The 18,893-nt window shown below is 36.5% G+C and overlaps 1 protein-coding gene across 1 annotated transcript in view; it reads right to left on the reverse strand.

Annotated features, from left to right (window-relative positions):
- Window positions 1-18,893, reverse strand: part of TSHR (thyroid stimulating hormone receptor) — a 46,779-nt gene that overhangs the window by 9,932 nt on the left and 17,954 nt on the right. The window contains exons 4-8 of the mRNA XM_085061622.1: window positions 14,310-14,384; window positions 13,071-13,145; window positions 10,233-10,310; window positions 9,178-9,246; window positions 1,568-1,645 (exon numbers count right to left, since the gene is read on the reverse strand). Coding sequence (XP_084917748.1) covers window positions 1,568-1,645; window positions 9,178-9,246; window positions 10,233-10,310; window positions 13,071-13,145; window positions 14,310-14,384 — 375 coding nt within the window. The remainder of the gene's footprint in view (window positions 1-1,567; window positions 1,646-9,177; window positions 9,247-10,232; window positions 10,311-13,070; window positions 13,146-14,309; window positions 14,385-18,893) is intronic.

Below are 18,893 nucleotides of genomic sequence, written 5' to 3' on the forward strand. Positions count from 1 at the left end.
TTTTTTAATTATTAAGATGACATTATCTCAACCCATGATTTTTCTCACTTTTACCCTTCCAATTCTTTCCCTCATCCCATTGTGTGCAGAGGTGAATAAGCAGCTGCGTAGAGCTGAGCTGCAGGCCAGTGTTAAACTGTGACACCATCCTAAGATCTCTAGGGTAGGACTAGCATATCAAAGTATCATGATGTGAAATACTCTGGCTTTTTAAAACACTGTTCATTTACTGTGCTTACATGCCATTTCTGGCCTTCTGCCTTTGAGATGTGAAACCTCTCACTGTAATGACACTATAGTAAGTATCATGTCTCTCTTTAGTTGTAAGTACTGCTAGGACTCCTCTTAGCCATGAAGGTAATATAATTCTAACAGGAGATGGATAGCTGGCTGTTTCAACTGCAAGTATAAAACATGTCCTGGGATCAAGGATCGATGGTAGCTGGGCTAGCACAATAGTTATAGAAGAATAGAAAAAATTCAAGAAATTTGGGATCTCTAAATTGAAAACACAGGGTAAGAAGGAAGTTCTTTACAGTTAGATATGCACATCGTAGGAAAGCATCTCTAGCACCTAAACCAAGAGGTTTTGTGTAGCTGACACATCTCAAAGCTAGCCCTGGAACAGGGAGTTTACCTGGTTGTTACAACATACAATTAACCACCCACAACCCTTTGCAGCATATCATTACTTGTTCACCTATCCAGCATAGCAACACCACTGATGCTTTAAATACCCACAATAATCAAGAGTCAAAAATCTGTGCTGCTGCAAGCTCTCACCTGCTGGAGCCAGACTGATTTTCTGCTGTTGAAAAAATTCCGAAAGGAAAATTATTTTTGCACCTTTTGTTATAGGTAGCTGCTAGGATTCCTTCCAAGAACAATGCGCTGTTATTCTGCTAAAGATATGCTGTTTTCCTGAAGAGCAAAAAGTAAAACTTATTCTTACATGGACTGAGCACTGCCAGCACCATCTGGTTTTGCAGTGCAGGAAGAAATTCCCCTTTGAGTATTTCAATTCTCCTTGTGAACAGTTGCAGGCACTACATTACATACTAGATGATTTGAGTCAGGGAATATGATTCTTCTGGAAGTTCTTAACTGGTTTAAAGTTTTATTTTCATTCTGGATTATGATTCCTGATTTTAGTGAAAAGTTTTTTTGAGGATTATAAAATCAGAGTAGAAGCCAAATAACATGAGAAAAAAGGAAAAGACAACATAAGAAGTAACTATTTTTCTGTCTAAAATTATTTTTTCATCTCTTTCAATTTCCTTTACCTGTGTGCTACAAGAGTCCTTATTTTGTGTTACAATTGTACAGCCATAAGACAGGTTGTAGTACAGAAACCTTCAGAAGAATAATTGGTAGGAACAGTATACATAATGTGAGATGCAAGCATTTAATAAATCAGTTCCCTAAAGCACAGGTTTTGTTGCTGGTATTATTTTTGTAAACATGCCATTCCTGTCCCTGCTGCACTGATGCTAATGGTTGTAGAGAAAGTGTAACCTAAAACAGTATTATTTTTAAAGCTTTCTCTACTTCATTTTCTCCTACTTACAGTAGAGTTGGTCCACTGTGCACTCCCAGAAATGCATCATCATTGATAACTTCCAGGTATTTGTTCTTGTGTAGATAGCTGCAGAAATGAACAAAACACAGTGATTTGGAAGTAGTTACCCATAGGTTGCAGAAGATACTGAGTTCACTTGCCTGAACAGATGTACAAAAGCAATATGTATAAAGGCCAACTGTTCCCAAAGACATATTGAAGCATAATCAGTTACTTCATTTTCTATGTACCCAATAAACAAAGTACAGGTTTTCAATTTTGAAAATAAATTAAATTCCTCAACAAATAATTAATTTTGCTGGTTTATTTATTTATTATCTTTGTTCCAAATTCTTTTTCTGTCTCTGTCATACACACAAGGACACATGCATATACACTGTATCTTCAAGTACATATGTGTGAGGATGAGGTAAAATAGTCTTGTTTTCTATCATCAGAATGAGGTATGGGGAATTACATGATGGGACACATCATGAACAAACAGGAAAATAATTTCATCCATGTTGTGAGTGCAATAAGAGTTTTAAAATCTCCATAGATTTAAAAAGCTTTAAAATCTCCATAGTCAAGAGGAGGTTTCCATTTACAGTTCAAAAATGAAGACTGAATTTTCGTTATAAGAAGAGCAAGGAAGGAGTGGGATGTTTGGTAGCCTATTACAAACATTTACAAGCTAGCTTGTGATGCAGCTAGGAGGATAAAAAGTGCAATAGAAAGGTGGTCACAACAGATGTCAGAGGGTGTTCATGAAGTTCACAGAATCACAGAATATTCTGAGTTGGAAGGGACCCATCAGGATCATTGAAATCCAGCTCCTGACCCTGCACAGGACAGTGCCAAGAGTCACACCATGTGCCTGAGAGTGTTGTCTAAACACTTCTTGAACCCTGTCCGGCTTGGTGTTGTGACCACTTCCCTGGGGAGCCTGTTCCAGTGTTCAATCACCCACCAGGTGAAGAGCCTTTTCCCAATATCCAACCTAAACCTTCCCTGACACAACTTCAGGCCATTCCCTTGGGTCCTGTCATTGGTCACCACAGAGATCAGTGCCAGCCCCTCCTCTTCCCCTCACAAGGATATTGTAGACTGCAATGAGGTATCCCCTGAGTCTCCTCCAGGCTGAACAGATCAAGTGACCTTAGCCACCTCTCACACAGCTTCCCCTCAAGGCCTTTCACCATCCTCACAGCCCTCCTTTGAATGCTCTCAAATAGTTTAATGTCATTCTTAGATTGTGACCAAAACTGCAGGACCTGAGGTGAGCAGAGCATTGCAGAGCAGAGCAGGACAATCACCTCCCTTGCCCAGCTGGCAAGCTGTCATGTGGAAAAAATTAAGAAAAGATTCTAATCGTGTTCTGGTTGAAGTCATTGGCAATCTTTTCATAACATTTACTGGATATAAGCTTATATTGATCACCATAGTGAGAAATGAGAAGTAAATGCACTTCATCTGGATTACACAACAGAAAGTCTTTGGGAGCCAAATAACGCTTCTGGCATGTTATTCATTGGACATTATTCATGCCTTAAGCCTTGTTTCTTACAAAGGAAAATAGCTTACATCACCTTTTCAGCTGTTGTTGTTTGAAATAAACTTTGATTCTTTATAAATATATAGTATTCTACTATCACCTGGTATTTGTATTTTCTGAGAATTGATTTTCATATTCTGTAAATGGCACACTATTGTTGTGAACACTTCCTTTAGTGTGCCAATTGCCTCATGATTTTGTCTGCAAAACGAATACAAAAATTAAAACCAGAGCAACAGTTAAGAATTAATCCAAGATTTCAACATCTATGTTGTAGTTTTGAAGTACTCAAAAAACTGCTTAACCTAATAAAACCTGTCTGCTTTAGTAACCAGACACTATTATACAACCAGTTAATTGCTTGTCCAATTTTGAAATATTTTCCCCTGATATTTGAGTATCATAGTGAGTAATAAACCTGAAATATAATAGCTTATGTACATGATAAAAATCTTCAAAGTTACAAATAGAAACAGCTAGAGACTTTGGAAAGTACATAACCATATGTTACAAAGGAGGGGCTGTGGTGTTAGCTGCCAGTTTTCATATCAATGAGTCAGGCCCATCAGAATGTACAATTTCCTGATGCTAATTGATTTCAGTTGTTTAAACTCTTTTATTTTGATAGGTACAGCTTTTAAATGGAAAAAAACCAGGCTTTGATAAATACTAATTTGACAAAGAAAGCTTATGTAGAGCCAGTATAGTTCCTTCTGAAAGTGCCATTAATCCTCTTGTTACTGACAACTAAATGATATAGAATGTCATTTAAATTCACTGCAGAAGAGAAAGCCACAACAGTGGTATCAACATGTCTAAACAAATCTTAGAAGTTTTAGAAATCACATAGGTAATGTGTAATATCTCAGTGGGGACACTATAATAATAGTAATTTTGGAGAGTTGGTGGATGCAATCAGATGAATGAACACATGAATACCACAGTGCAAAGAGCAGGAAATATGTAGTAGTAAAGGCAGAATGTGGAGTAGGAGATGGTGATGTTTTTGTAGTGCTGTAAGGAAAAGATGGGCTATTTTCATATTTTTCAATCAGTCAGATCAGTAAGCCAACTATACTTGGGCCAACAGAGTCTCTATGGACTCAAGATCCAGGGCAAAGTGGGGAGAATTATGTGTTAAGCATCAACCCCACCAGAAAACAACATGGCTGCAGGGTGCTGAGCAGGACCTTCAGAGGGCACAAAACACTAACAGGGCATTTCAAGTGCTATGTAAAACAGGACAATGTCAGGGCATGACAGAGATACTGAGTATTCAGGCAGTACCAATGCAGGCTTCATGAAGCAACAGGCTAGAGAGTCTGTGGGAGGAAAAGCCACATTTTATTTCATCTTGAGTGGCGCACATGCTCTGTTTCAAAGTGTTAGTGTCTCAAGTCTGTTTTAGAAGAGCAACCACCAGGTAGTGATATTCAGCAACTCTCCAGGACCAAAAAAGCTGAAGAGGCAAACATAGCTATAGTCTCCAAAAAGGAGAAATATGTGTGTGTATACACACACACACACACACACACACACACACACATATATATAAATAAAACTTTCTTAAACAAAACTATGAAAGTTACATTAGTGAGAACATTCTGGGAGCTCTTTAGGCACCATTTTGAAGATACAGAGAAAACAAGAAAAGCATGAATTGGTGAAAGAAAAACAAAATCCTGAATTTTCAAAATATTCAACTGAGATGAAAAACTGAAAAATACTGTAAGGTCTGAAGATAATTTTACAAAATATTTTATTTTTACCAAAAGTGTGATTTCTTCTGGGGATAAAAAATTTGAATGAAAAATTCTTCTATTTTTGACCAGCTACTTCAACTAATTAACATATAGTGCCACATACCTTTATTAAAATGAAAAAGATTTCCATTTCTCTTCATTCACAGTACAAGGTCATTCATGCCATGCCCTACGTTGCAGCTGGACACACCTTTCTCGGTGTTTTTTTAAAGCTGAATAATTTCACTGATTAGGTTTTACTGCAGTCCCACAACCAATTTTATCAGCACAGAGAGTGATGGAATAAGAATAAACAGACAGATTAGGGTAAAAGGGAGGTTTTGCAAAATTTTCTTACAAAGGATCACTTGATGAAAAATCAAGGGAAGTTACCAAAGATCCTTGTTGGAACATCTCTCTGGCTTATGGAATTACGTATTGTCTGCTGCTTGCTTTCAGCTTCTAGTTTTAAAATAAGGCAGCAGAGAATAAAAAACAAGAAGAGGATTAATATGTTGGCCACATATTTAAATATCACTACTGTAGTATTAAACGGGCTCTGAATGTGTAACACATTAATGTATCTGTGCATCCAGCTGGATTATGAAATGAAGGTTAAAGAAAGGGAGAGCAGGCAAAAAAGATGCATTGGTGAGTAGTACTAAGGACTCATCATATGATTTTCCCTACAATTGTTTATCTTGACTCTGAGCTGTGCCAAGCATGATAAGTGAACCCTGAAAGTGTATACCAAAGAAAATATATTCTTTTGGAGTTTATTTTTAATTAGATTTTGAGATTGCACACTTTCCATTTCAGGAATTTAGAAAGCTCTGTAAAAGCTCATCACGACTATATTTTGCCATTCACTGAAAATATGCTTTCAAAACTCTTCTTTCCTCACCAGTTTCCTTACAGAAATAAACAGTGGTGTAGCAGCACCGCTTTTCAGAAGTCTGCAGGAGTGATGCAGTTTATGGACGTTAATGATAGGTTAAGATGAGGGATTCAAGTGTCAGATGAATGCTTTTCAGTAGAAGTCTCATTCAGCCCTTCATTCCTGTTTTCTTACTTCCCTGCCTTTATAAAACTTACACAGCAATACTGTGGTTTGCCATTAAACACAGATCCTTGTTGGATGACAAGGTCACCTTGGTAGTGCTATTATTCAGTATGATAATGGAAACCATTTCTCTATGGTTTCTTACCTATACCTGCATTATTTTTTTTTGACTCCCTTTAATTACATAGGCATTTTAACACTGCAAGACTGATAGAAAGGCACAATGCATAGCAGAAAATAGCCTCCAAGATTCCCAAAATGTCTTGTGATTTATGGATGGAACATGAAGGCTTTGAATAATTTGCCAAAAATTTATTATTGTTTTTTATTGTCTTCCTTTTCTACTTTTTTTCATCCTTGAGATAATAATTCAAAACCCATTCAAATTTCCCTCACCTGTTTCTATTAGTTAATTTTTGCTCCTATTTTTGTCAAGTTCAAAGGCTCTTGGATCAGACCCAGAGAAAAACAGGTACTTCTTTCAGGATACAGTGGTAGATAAACAGGAGTTCAAATTAGAAATGTCAGAATAGAGAATATGATATATTTGCCTTTTGCATTAACTTAACTGCTGCTGCTAGAAACAACAAATGTCCAAGCTTGCACTTAGCAAAATTATACCTTATTATACCTTATCTTGTCATATGGTAACCAAACTACTTGAGAAAATTAGTTTAGAAATTTCAGTGTAGATTACCAAACAGATAAAGGATTTACCACTGATGTTCAGCTCCCTCGTTTGCCTTGTACATCTAGAGTACTAGTGCTTTGCTCTAAGTAAATGTCATAGATTTAATCAGGAGAAAAGTGTATGTTGTAAAAAACCATTTTCACTCCTCATAGATAAAGCCATGAACATAAGTCTAGTTTAGTTATTTTGTTGGTTGTTTTTTCTTTTCAAATTTGATTAACTAGTGCATCATAGCCAGTCTCTGGAAAGATTCACTTAGGATCATAAATCATAGAATATACCAGGTTGGAAGGGACCCATAAGCATCATGGAGTCCAACTCCCTGGTCCTTGCAGGATGACCTAAATCAAAATCATGACTATGACCATCATCCAGATGCAATTTGAACTCAGACAGTCTTGGCATTGTGACCACTTCCCTGGGGAGCCTGTTCCAGTGACTGACGACCTCCTTGGTGAGGAACCTTCTCCTAATGTCCAGTCTGAACTTCCCCTGATGCAGGTTTGTTCTGTTCTCTTGTGTCCTGTCACTGGTCACCAGAGAGAGGAGAGATCAGCACCTGTGCCTCCACTGCCCTCCTTGAGGAAGCTGTGGGCTGCCATGAGATGTCCCCTCAGCCTCCTCTTCTCCAGGCTGACCAAGCCAAGCTACCTCAGCCACTCCTCATAAGCCCTCAAGGCCTTTCACCATCTTCTGCTTTCCTTTGGACACTCTTAAGGCTTTGATGTCCTTCTCATATTGTGGCACCCAAAGCTGCACACAGGACTTGAGGTGAGGCTGCTGCAGAGCAGAGCAGAGCAGAGCAGGACAATCCCCTCCCTTGCCCAGCTGGCGATGCTGTGCCTGATGCCCCCCAGGACACAGTTGGCCCTCCTGGCTGCCAGGGCACTGCTGATTCATGTTTAACTTTCCATCAACCAGGACCCCCAGATCACCCTCTACATGGCTGCTCTCCAGCCTCCCACTTTGTAGGTATAACCAGGATTACCCCATGCCAGATGGAGAATCCAGCAGTTGTTCTTGTTAAATTTAATATGGTTGATGATTGCCCTGCTCCCAAGTCTATCCAGATCTCTCTGTAGGAGAGATAGATCGCTCTCTGAATAGATCTCTGATCTATCCAGATCTTTCTTGGCCTTAAAAAATACTTCAATATCCTTAAAGAATACGAATTAGAAATACTTTTAGAAATATTTTTTCTAAAAGTAAGCAAGCAGTATCTACAGAAACCAATATGTGTCATCTGCTTCTCTACTTCCCAGATTACAGAAGCAGATGTTTAGGACTCCAGATCTTCTAAAACTATCTTTTCATTTGATTCTTTAACAATATTGACAATTCCAAAGAGGATAGAAGCAATAGTACCTGCATGCTATCAGAGAAGCATAAAGAAAAATTGCTACAAAATACTGTCCAACCCATGTTTTGTCAAACAAAATGAAATGAAAGAGCCAACACAGTTAATGTATTGGCTACGGCTTAGAAAGGTTCTGAGTTTTGCTGCATCCAGCTTAGCAGGATTCAGTCAAGACACTGGATTAATTTTCCTGTATTTTACATCTTGTGACTTCTGTGGGCACTAGTACAAACACTGTGTCACCATGGAAAACATCCTTTTTCATGTGAAAGTTTAAAGTAACCGAACTAGTGTGAGTAAAATCAGATCTACTCCAGATCTTTGGTTTAACTCAAACCTTTCAGACATTAAGAAGTCTAGCTAGCTGCTAAGGTAAAAAAGGCAGTTTGGAAAGATTAAGATCATGTGAAGAGTGCTCCTACAGAATTCTTATAGAATTTAAGTCTAATTTAAAATAGAGTACTGAAAATAATCCTATCTATCCTCACGTCTCTCTGGTTAATCTAAGAGCTCACAATGAAAAAACCTCTTTACTCATGAGATTGACAGACTCTTCAGTCAAGACTCTGTAGGACAACAGTAAGCTCTGCCAAAGTGAATGGTGTCTCTAGAACTGTCTTAATGATTGAGACAGATGATTTTGTGCATAGTGTGAAAAGGATATTCACTCACTAAATATTAATTTCTCAGAAAATACAATAAGAAGTTGCAGGGAAATATGAAATGCTGGTTGACTGGTTGATTCATGCTTTTGAGATGTGCATCTCATTTCTAGTGTGAGTGGCTTGTCCCTCTGAATTGCTCCCAGCACCTTACACCATGCTCTTTTTTGCAGGTAAGAGATATCTGTGAAAGAGCTGCTACTATTATCAGTGCTAACCTTACTAACATTCTCATAAAATAAGCATAATTATCTTCCAAATGGTCATAGAACAGTTACTGATCGAATGAAGTTTTATTGCAGCTTCCAACCAGAACAAAGCTCATCCTGGAATTACTTGCCATGACTTTATTTCTGAGCTATACATATACATACCAAATGAAAGCACACAGTGAAAGACATTAAGCAATGATATTATTATTGCTGGCAGAAATTAATATCCTCTCTTTGTTCCTTAAAGGTAATTAGAATAAGATATGTATTTCAGAGCCTCAGATAACCAGAGAAGTTTGGGTTTTTTTCTGAAAGAAGAGAAATACCTGCTACTTACATAGCATCCAGATTTGTCCCATTAAAAGCATGGCCTTGAATACTGGTAAAACCGTTATTGTAGAGTTTACTGCAAGAAAAAAATAGTGTATTTCGGGTTGCTTCAATACATGAATACCTAACATTTTATGTATAAGTTTTCTTGGCAACAGCACATTTATGGATAGGTTAATTTTAATCTCTTGAAGAAGCACTAGTTACTGTGGAAAGTCAAACAAATGCTCAGAAGCGTTCTTGAGTGTACCTGAATCAAGGATACAGTGTGGCTGGAGTGACATCTTTTACCTCTTTTTACAGCAGTGATAGACTAAAACACTTTGCTATAACTTTCCCACCCTTAGACTAAACACAGGGAAATGAAATCCTGATATGACTGACTAAGGAAAACTAAAGGAACTAGCAACTTGCAAAAAAAAGGTCTGGTTTTCCTACCAGGCCTGCCTTAAATTTTTAGAATTCATTCCTTTACTCCCTTAAAGCAAAAGGATTTTTTTTAGCCTTTCTTTAGAATACATTCATTTACATTCTAATGCTCTTCCTCCCTGTTCAGGTCATAACTCATTACAGTAATTTTCACTCCCATCAGTCCTTTCTTGTGGCTCACATTGACTATGACTTGCATAACTGAACTTTATTTAACAATTTTCTTTCACATATAATTCTTCTGATGTTTACCATCCATTAATTTCCATAGTATGCACAACTCAAGTTGCAAAAAAAGTTAGACACAGTTCTAACCCTGCTGTAGCTTTACAGGGGAAGAACTTTGCAGACTTTGTCCTTTGATTTTTTTTCCAATATAACCATTCATTGGCTAGGGTCATAGGAAAACAAAATCACTTTAGTCAAGCCAGTTTACAGAAAAGAGCAGGACTGATTCAAATAACTGTCAAAGTAATGAAATCTATGCGAACTGGATTATAGATATTGCCTGCCTATGGTGTTTCCCCGTTACAAACTACTAGAGAGTAGGGCTGGAATAATTCTTTTAAAACATTTTGCCATATGCATTACCAGAGAGGTAATTGCCTTGTGACTTAAAATGGAAGAACTTACAGGGTTAGAGATTCATTACAAAGCCCATGGAAAGCATTTGCAGGCACTGAAGTAATGTAAGGATTATCTGCAATTTCACTGAAAAAGGAGACAAAATATCACAGTCAAACATCTGCCTAACAGAGCTTCTTGAGAACAGTTTTGTTATAAATTGTTCTCTGCCTTGATAATAAATAAAATTTTAAAATACAATAAATTTATTTAAACAAATGAATTTTTATCATTTATTATTATATTGATATTATTAAAATAAATAGCATAGCCATATTTATTATATTATAGATTTAAATTTATTTATTTAAATATAAAAGTTTAAAATAATAACCTGTTTATTTATATCTAAGGCCAGAAGATACATGTAGGATGAAGAACTGAGCATGTTCCAGCATCAAGGAAGAGAGCATGTGAGGTAAATGAGTTTTGTAGTTCTGGAGAGGTGTGCCAGCCTGTGTGATAATTGTGGCTAATGGCACAGACAGGCCTTGATCTCATGAGCCAGAGAATTAGCAGAGTAAATAAGCATTGGCTGCAGTGTCACTTGAACAACCCACATGGCTTTAGGGCTGAAATCTTGCTCTCGAAATTCTGATAAGATATCAGATAATACATTATTCAGGACAGAGGCATTTTACTTTACAGAACTGCATCTAGCACATCTTTCACTAGTAAGAGAAATAACTTACCGATTCTTCTAAACTTTTGTCCAAAGGAGTGTTTCACTACTCATTTATTAAATACTTTTTTTACTTCTACTCTGTAGTCTTAATAAATACTCTGTATCTTCAACCATAATTCTGTTGTAACAGAAGGGAGAAAGAAAAACTAAAGAGATTTACTATGACTAAAATGGAGAGAGAGGAAAAAGCTGGTAGAAACATAGGGCAGAGCAAAGTCTGATTGATCTTTTTCTGCTTTTTCCTGAATCCTATTATAGTCTGGAAATGAAAATATTTTCAAATTCCTCTTTTTCTTTAGCTTGTGGATTAGGCCAGTAAGCCCAATGCAGAAATTCCTTGAGCTGAGAAGTTCTAACAGCAACCTCTGTGCCACAAATAATTTCATTCCTTTTCTGTGCTACATTTGTACATGTATATGTGCTAACACCGAACAGTACTACAACCATTTTCATTCCAAATAATTTTCACTGATAGGTGGTTTTCCACCACTAGTTATTTGGGTTTGACATTTTTCAGATTGGTTCACTTTTCTAAATAAATGTTTGCTTGTAAGTTGCTTGACCTCAAAGGTATATAGTATTATAATGAATGGTTTTTCCCCAGCTATACTTTATTCATCATTTAGAAACATATTATTTTTCATAAGCACTTTTTTCTTGATGTAAGAAAGAAAAAGTCATTCACTGAATATCAATATTTAGAAATATACATCATAGAACTATCTCCCTTAAAAGCACATGTTTATTCTTTAAAAACCCTGTGTAGTATATAAGACCTATATTTATCTTTTGTTAGTGATCTCTATCCCCCCCAAAAAAATCAAGGTAGAAGTAAAACAATGTTTGGCTGTCTGCCACTTAGAAAGGCACTGAGTTGTTTGGAAGTAAGAGCACAGATGGTTGTATAAACTGCTTTGTTTCATTTAGTCATTCAATTCATTTCAATTATTGGTTCTCTCTACTATGTAGAAGTAGATCTAGCAGAGTTCAATCTAAGCTGAAGCCCTTTTGGTCTTTGAGAAGGTCCCTAATTGTTCTTAAGATGTAGGTATATCTCACTCAGAGCTCTGAATGACATAGGTTTCAATCTTGGAGGCCTACAGTCAAGGTGAAGGTGTGAGTTAGAACAAGGCTTATCTCTGGTCTCAGAAGATCCTTGGGAGGGAAGACCTCATTGCTTACTACACTTTTTGCACTAAAAAGTGCAAAAGGTCTGCACTTTTTAGCAAAACAAGCAGCATTTCTACATTGATCCGATGTTTATCTTGCCAGTGGCAGACCATGAGTGCAGTGGGAACTGACCCTTCTTGACCAAAAACACCCCTTAGCAGCACTGAAACAGGGCCTGCAGTCAATCATCAATTATGTCTTTGCAAATCACCTTCTAACATAATACTTCTCATTTTTAGTTGCCTTTTGCCTAGCATATCCAGCATGCAAGCCTCTTCCAGCTGAAAACTGCTACAATATAACATTTCTAACTCCTCTCTGGGACCAAGAAGTGACCAAGATACTTTTACCTTGTGTCAGCCTGCAAGTCTTTATCTGAGCTGCTTTTCCTCCTCAGCTTGATTACAATCCAAAATTCTACCTTTGGTTAATATAGGTGGATGTTATCTTTGCTTTTTAAATACCAAGAACCAACTGCTTTTTTTTAGAGTTCAAAGCAGAACTCTGTTTCTGAAATACCTTTAAGGATTACTGTGGGAGACCTCCCTGCCCCCATTTGCATTCCCACTCTCTTTCTTCAAGAAATTGTTCTGCAGTTTGCTTCACCATGCCAGCACAAATTTGTTCGAACTTTGATAAGATGACTTGATGTTTACCAGCTTAGATCCTGTGTGTCACACTTTTCTGCCTTCAGATTAATTCAGGTATTGCACAGCCATAGCAAAACCAAAAACAAAATAAAAGCAAAAGGCCTGTAGAAGTTGTGTATCATGAATGTGCTTGTGTGTCCATGTATCTCATTCAGGTCAAATGTATAGTGCTAGGTGATCTGGCATTTTCCACATTTGGTGCTAATGATGATTGAAATATCGCTTGAGGAAAACTGCTTTGGCAGACATCCCTGATATTTTTCTCAAAACCAGAACTCTCCATTATTTTCTTGTGGTCTGAGGATGGCAATATTCTAACTAGCTGTGAGGACAGATACTTACAGCAAAAAATTCACATCAAATGAATAGATTTTGTTGAGGTCTGGAAATACTCTGAGTCCAGTATTAAAAATACCACTGAAAGAGAGAAGAAACCGAAAGAATTACTGGATCACTGAACAATAATGAACAATATATTTAAAGTGTTCAACAGTGAAGAATGGTTACTGCATTCTCTCTATTTTCAATCAATTCATTTATAATCAACTGTCCAAAATAGAAGGATGCAAGAACTATTAAAAAAATTAAAAATACCAGACTGATTATAAATTGTAGAATCTACAAAATTGGAACACAGACTAATAAGCCATGTAGATCTGCAGAGGGAAGTAGCTTGTGAGGTCAATAGGGAGAAAATAATTAAAACTCTGGTTTATTTTAACTTGAGAGATTAAGGTTGCTTCAGTTAATAGTATGGAGCCCTGAATCCTCTATCTTTCATTTAAGCTAAGAGTTATTCATATAGATGTAAAAATGGAAACTGTCTTAAAATGTGAATATGCTTAATGCCCCTCCTTTCTGAACTTCTGTAGAGTGAAAATAACTGAAGAAAATTGGGTTTTTAATTTTTAAAACTATTCTCTTGAAATGGAATTTTTTACTACTTGCTTTTTTATTGCTTTCATATCCATAGGAAAAACCTGGAAAAATCTTTCCTCTTTGCCACTGCCTTTACCACGCACACACAGAGTTCTTTCTAGCGTCTTCCAAATCTTACTCAAAATCACAGAAGTTTCTTTAGAATAAGATGGGAATTTTTCAGGATTTCTTTCTGCCATAGAGGTCATGTTACTTCAGGTGTCTATACATGGGCTTTTCACATTTGGCTGACACGTATGCTTTAAAATCCTGTGTAAATGCCTAGTAAATATAAAAGATGGGTAGATATCTCTTGTGTCCCTTCTCCCCACTATTTCCTACAAAAATAGAGTAAGACAGCACTTATCATAAGAAAAAAAGCTAATGCTGGAATTTTGCCAAGGGACATTAGTGTATTCTAGATATTTAATGGATAAGACAAATGGGAAAACTACTGATGAATTTGTGAACGTTTGTCTTTCGCATAAAAGTAGTAAGAGTTCCAAACCCTACCTTTGCTGGCTTTCTGTCATTAGAATAAAGCAACAAAGAAAAACTTGGGTAACAGTTCCAAAATCAGATGCAAACTAACAAAACTGCTATAATGTAAAGAGTCATCTGTGAGACTTAAATACCACTTTGTTACAGGTGGTAAATACTTACAGGTATTTCAAAAGTGGGAGGTTCTTAAAGGCATCTGGATCTATATAATCCAAGTTTCTAAGATTTCGAATTTCACTGTAAAAAGGGAGGAAGATTGATAATTAACATTTAATTACTTATCACAACAGAAAACAGCAATGTTAAAATGAAATTTCAAGGACCTAATCCCTGCAAGCTTTTTGTACTGGCCAGCACTAGCTCAAGACCAGAGCAATCTTACATTGATGCATTACCCTCAGGTTAGATGCTATCCTGGGGACTGACCTGTTGAAGCAAGACAGTGAGAAATACCTGAGATTTGACTATGGATCCTTTGTCTGCATGGTTCTAAAATCAAAACAAAAACCTGTGGCAATGGCTATTACTTTGAACATGGTGAGAAAAAAGAAGAAAAGTAAAACCTTCAGTATTTATACATAATAATCTTATCAAATTATGACCATCTATGTAGCTATAATTTTATGTGTTATTTTTCTTCTTACTTTCTTCATGTGTCCAACAGTATTTTGTATTGTTTTTCCTGTCTCTTTTAGACAACTCATCAAAAGATTGCTCAGGTCACTTAAATTAACTGTTCTGAGACTTGATATGGACATGCCATTCACTACATAGTCATGCCCAGCGATACGAGCATAGTGTATTTCTTTGCTATATAATGAGGCAAGACATAACATATACTTCATTCTTTATATCTTCTGTCCACAGCTGTGTCTTTAAATACTTCTACCCAGGAGACACCTTGGTCTGCAAATGGCTTTTTAGTCTGCACACGTTGAAAAACCTGCCTGACGCTAATCACAATGTAGCCATGATGGTGTTTCTGTAGGTGTGTTGTTGGGTCAACAACACACCAATGCCAAAATTCTTAGTATTGACGTAGATTCAATACATGTACCAAATATTCATCTTTTATTAGTAAAGGCCTCTCCCATCAGATGCAGACTTTTCACTTCCTGGACTCTTCACTGTTTCCAGAAGGATATGGATGGTTTTGCATGTTTGTGTCTATTTCTTTACCTTAAATGAGCTCTGGACACTGATCTCATAACACTGCTGAAACAACCTTCAGCCTTAAAATAAAAACCAGATAGACAGAACAGTGTGCCAGGCTTCTTCCTGATACTAGCAGTGGAGCAATGGGCCTGAAGAAAACATTTCTGGCTGCTTATATAGAGAAATTTGACAAAGATGACAGATTTAGATAGCACAGTGGTGCAAGTTATGTGGGTGATATGCCAGTCCTAAGTCAGTCAAAGAAGTGCTGCTACTGGACAGAGACACATTGGGCAGAAACCAATAGTATTTAATTTACCATGGCCTAACTGTGCCAAGTAACCTACATAATAGAGAATCAGAACATTGGGATTTAAGACTACCTCTGCCTCTGGAATGGTTTTAATAGCATAAAAGCAACCCAGACTAATTGTCTAAGAAATAGAAGTGGGAAAAGAGACAGAAGTTAGTAGATAAATCACTGTCTAGATACTGATACAAAGACTTAAACTTCTCCATATATTGCTGTACTGACAAAACAGTTCTGCTTCACCTTTCAAGTCATCAGCTTTCACTCTGTTCACTAAAACACTGCAGGGAAATGAGGTTTTACATTTTACTTGCATGTTAAACTGATGTAATTAATGACTACAGTACTGCTATTGTAGTGCTGTATTCAACTTCACATCTGTTAGCTACTTTGAACTGTAGCTGTGTTTCTGTATTTAAAAGAAATCCTCTCAATGTCAGTTTCTTGCTTCTCTCCAATTATTAGTTGTGCAGCTATCACATTCGCAACAGTGGAATTTTAACTGACATGTTTTTGCCATCACTGACTGCTTTCAAAATGTTGGACTTGTGAGCTTCCTGGCCTGATAGTCCTCTGTGGATCAAGCATATTCCAGGAAAAGAGTCTTCAGTTCAGCCTTCAGCATGGAAATGGATAATGCATTGGAGCCATCAGGTTTTGGCTTGCTTCTATTTATAGTATTCTGTGTAAATTATTTGGATGAGAGTGCTGGAAATAAGAATTCAAAATCTGCAGATGGTACTAAAATTAAATTTAAAAATTTTGATTTGTTAAGTAATTGGGCCAAGAGAGGACATGTGCTAATTAAAAAAGCCAAGTGAAAAACTAGTTAATCTGGGAATAAAATATTTTAAACTGCCAGATGAGACACTTAGCACAGTAATGAGTAAAGCTGAAATAATGTGATTGAGAGAATAAATATGATTCAACTAAACATTGGCAAACAGTTTATGTCCCTGCTGTTTAATTTTCTTCAATTGGTAATGCTGGGATTAAAAAAGAAGTGTGCTTTAATATATACAGTATTTATACTTGCATTTCATTCTACATTTCTGTATTACAGAGGTGTCTTAAAGCCCAAAAGGAAGAAAAAGGTGATTGTGGAGCAGACAGTTGCTTAGAAATCTCTAGTCAAAATAGATGAGAGAGGTACAAAAATAAAAGGTTATTTGACAAAAGAGAATGTTATACTTAAGAAAAAATTGAGGAGGGAAATCCAATTTTCCCTACTTCTAGTCCAGTCAAATGTGTCTCCTGCATATGGCTTCTCATTTTATCTGCATGAAAAAGAAAAAGATCTTGTGTGCCCTGAATACATGTAGGTAACACCAAGAAGACCACAACACACAGCTGAAGGGCAAAGAGTAGGTTTATTCCATCACCTCACTGGCTGGATGATCCAAAAAAAGCAAGTGGACCCACATAGACTGCTAGGCTCATATTAGCAGGGGCAAAACTCAGTGAGGCCTGAGTCCTGCCTTACATATCATGTTCCTGCCTGGAACATGTGCAAATCTTCAACAGGCTATGTTTTACAATCTCTGCACTTATCTCCTTTCCCTGCTTACAAAGAGGCCCCAAGCCTATAAGAAGAATGCTTTTAAGTCTTTTACAATTTTCTGTTATCTTGTGAGAAAATTTCACCTCTTTAGTATACAGAAAGCAACCAAAACAAACACAAATACGTGAATTCTCTCACACTGTTTTCTAACATCTCCCCAGTGTAAGATAGGTCTCTGAGTGAAAACAATTCTAAAACCAATGCATTTTTCTCTCTCCTTGCCAATCTTCTGTTTTTCAGCCCTTTCCTCCCCACAGATCTTCAAATGCATTTCCATTCATGAACTGTGCTGCTGTCCTTGTTTTAAACACTCAAACATCATTAGTCTTAGAGTACTGGAAGGAATTCCTCCCTAAAATCACAGATTTAAAGGGTATCTATTTCTCCATTGATATTGGTGCCTAAGAAGTTAAGCCCATAAGGAAGAAAGATATTTGAATAGTTCTGAGCTCATCAATTACCAAGACAAGCTGCATTTCACAATTTCTTTTACAGTAATCAGTCATAAGTAGTATACCCAACAACACATAAATGTTTTATGTCCTAATTTTCAAACTGATCAAAAGACTGCTGTGGTGTAAAGATTAATCCCAAAGGGTCCATAAAGATTGAAGAGCAACTTGATTATCAGTAAATTCATTAAGCAGGGTTTGCACTTGTATCATTTAGCTTTTATGAATCGGTGAGTTGAAAAGATTGAAACTCATGAACTTAAAAAGTTATGGTTCTTTGAAAAGCAGCTCTACGAAACCTACTAGCAGTTTTAGGTGCCTAAAATGCAGATAAAGCCAAAGAGTATACTTAAAAATGCGTAGTAAGCTAGTTCCCAGATATCTAAGTATCTGTGAGAGCTGATTTTAAATTACTTTTAAAATGCAACTTTGATACACTCTACAAATATAACTTTGTCATAGCATATAGCAATGTTACAATTCTGAGTCCTTCTGTGCATTAAGTGCTTTTAAGGTATAAGAAAACCTGTCTCAGGTTAGTAGCCATTTTTATGGACCGTCAATGCACAAAGGCAAAAGGTGCTCTGAACAAACACTTCACTTTGCAGTCCTAACTAAAACCACTTAGAGATCCTCATAAGAAAGAAGGATGCTGCTACTTACCCACAAGCTAATTGAATTATTTGTGGAATATTTACAAATGTATTGAAAGTTACTTTACAAACTATTCTACTTCTACTCTATTTTTGGAAGTCCATAAACCATTTAAAAACTTATTTGTGCTATAAAGACAACTGATATTTGAAATTTTAGTTCTGGCACTCAGACTGGAAATTAAAATTGTACTAGGTTCACAATGAAATCACAACCTGACTGTCCAAGAACTGCAATTCACTTTTACTTTTTAATGAAAATACACAAAAAACACTGTCACATTAAGAACAGATGTGCAGAGAAAGTCACTTGAGGATATAAAGATATGTGTCAAGACTTACAGATAACTATGACCTCATGTCTGGTTGCAAATATATAACTACTCAGTTCCAAATCCAAATCCATCTAAAAATGAAACTAATAGTAAGAACTATTCAAATATTAGGCTAATTAATTAATTGAGACATATGTTTCCCAGCTATCTTTTAAGAAAGGTTAATATGCTACTTAACATTCTATATTAATTTAGTAGCATTTAAAAAAGCACAAACATTAGCATACTTAAGTATGTTCATTTACCAGACATGTTTTTCATACCTGCCTTGCAATATTGA

The sequence above is a fragment of the Lichenostomus cassidix genome, chromosome 5 (genome assembly GCF_008360975.1).
Source record: "Lichenostomus cassidix isolate B80296 chromosome 5, HeHo_3.0, whole genome shotgun sequence".
In the NCBI taxonomy this organism is placed as follows: Eukaryota; Metazoa; Chordata; class Aves; order Passeriformes; family Meliphagidae; genus Lichenostomus; species Lichenostomus cassidix.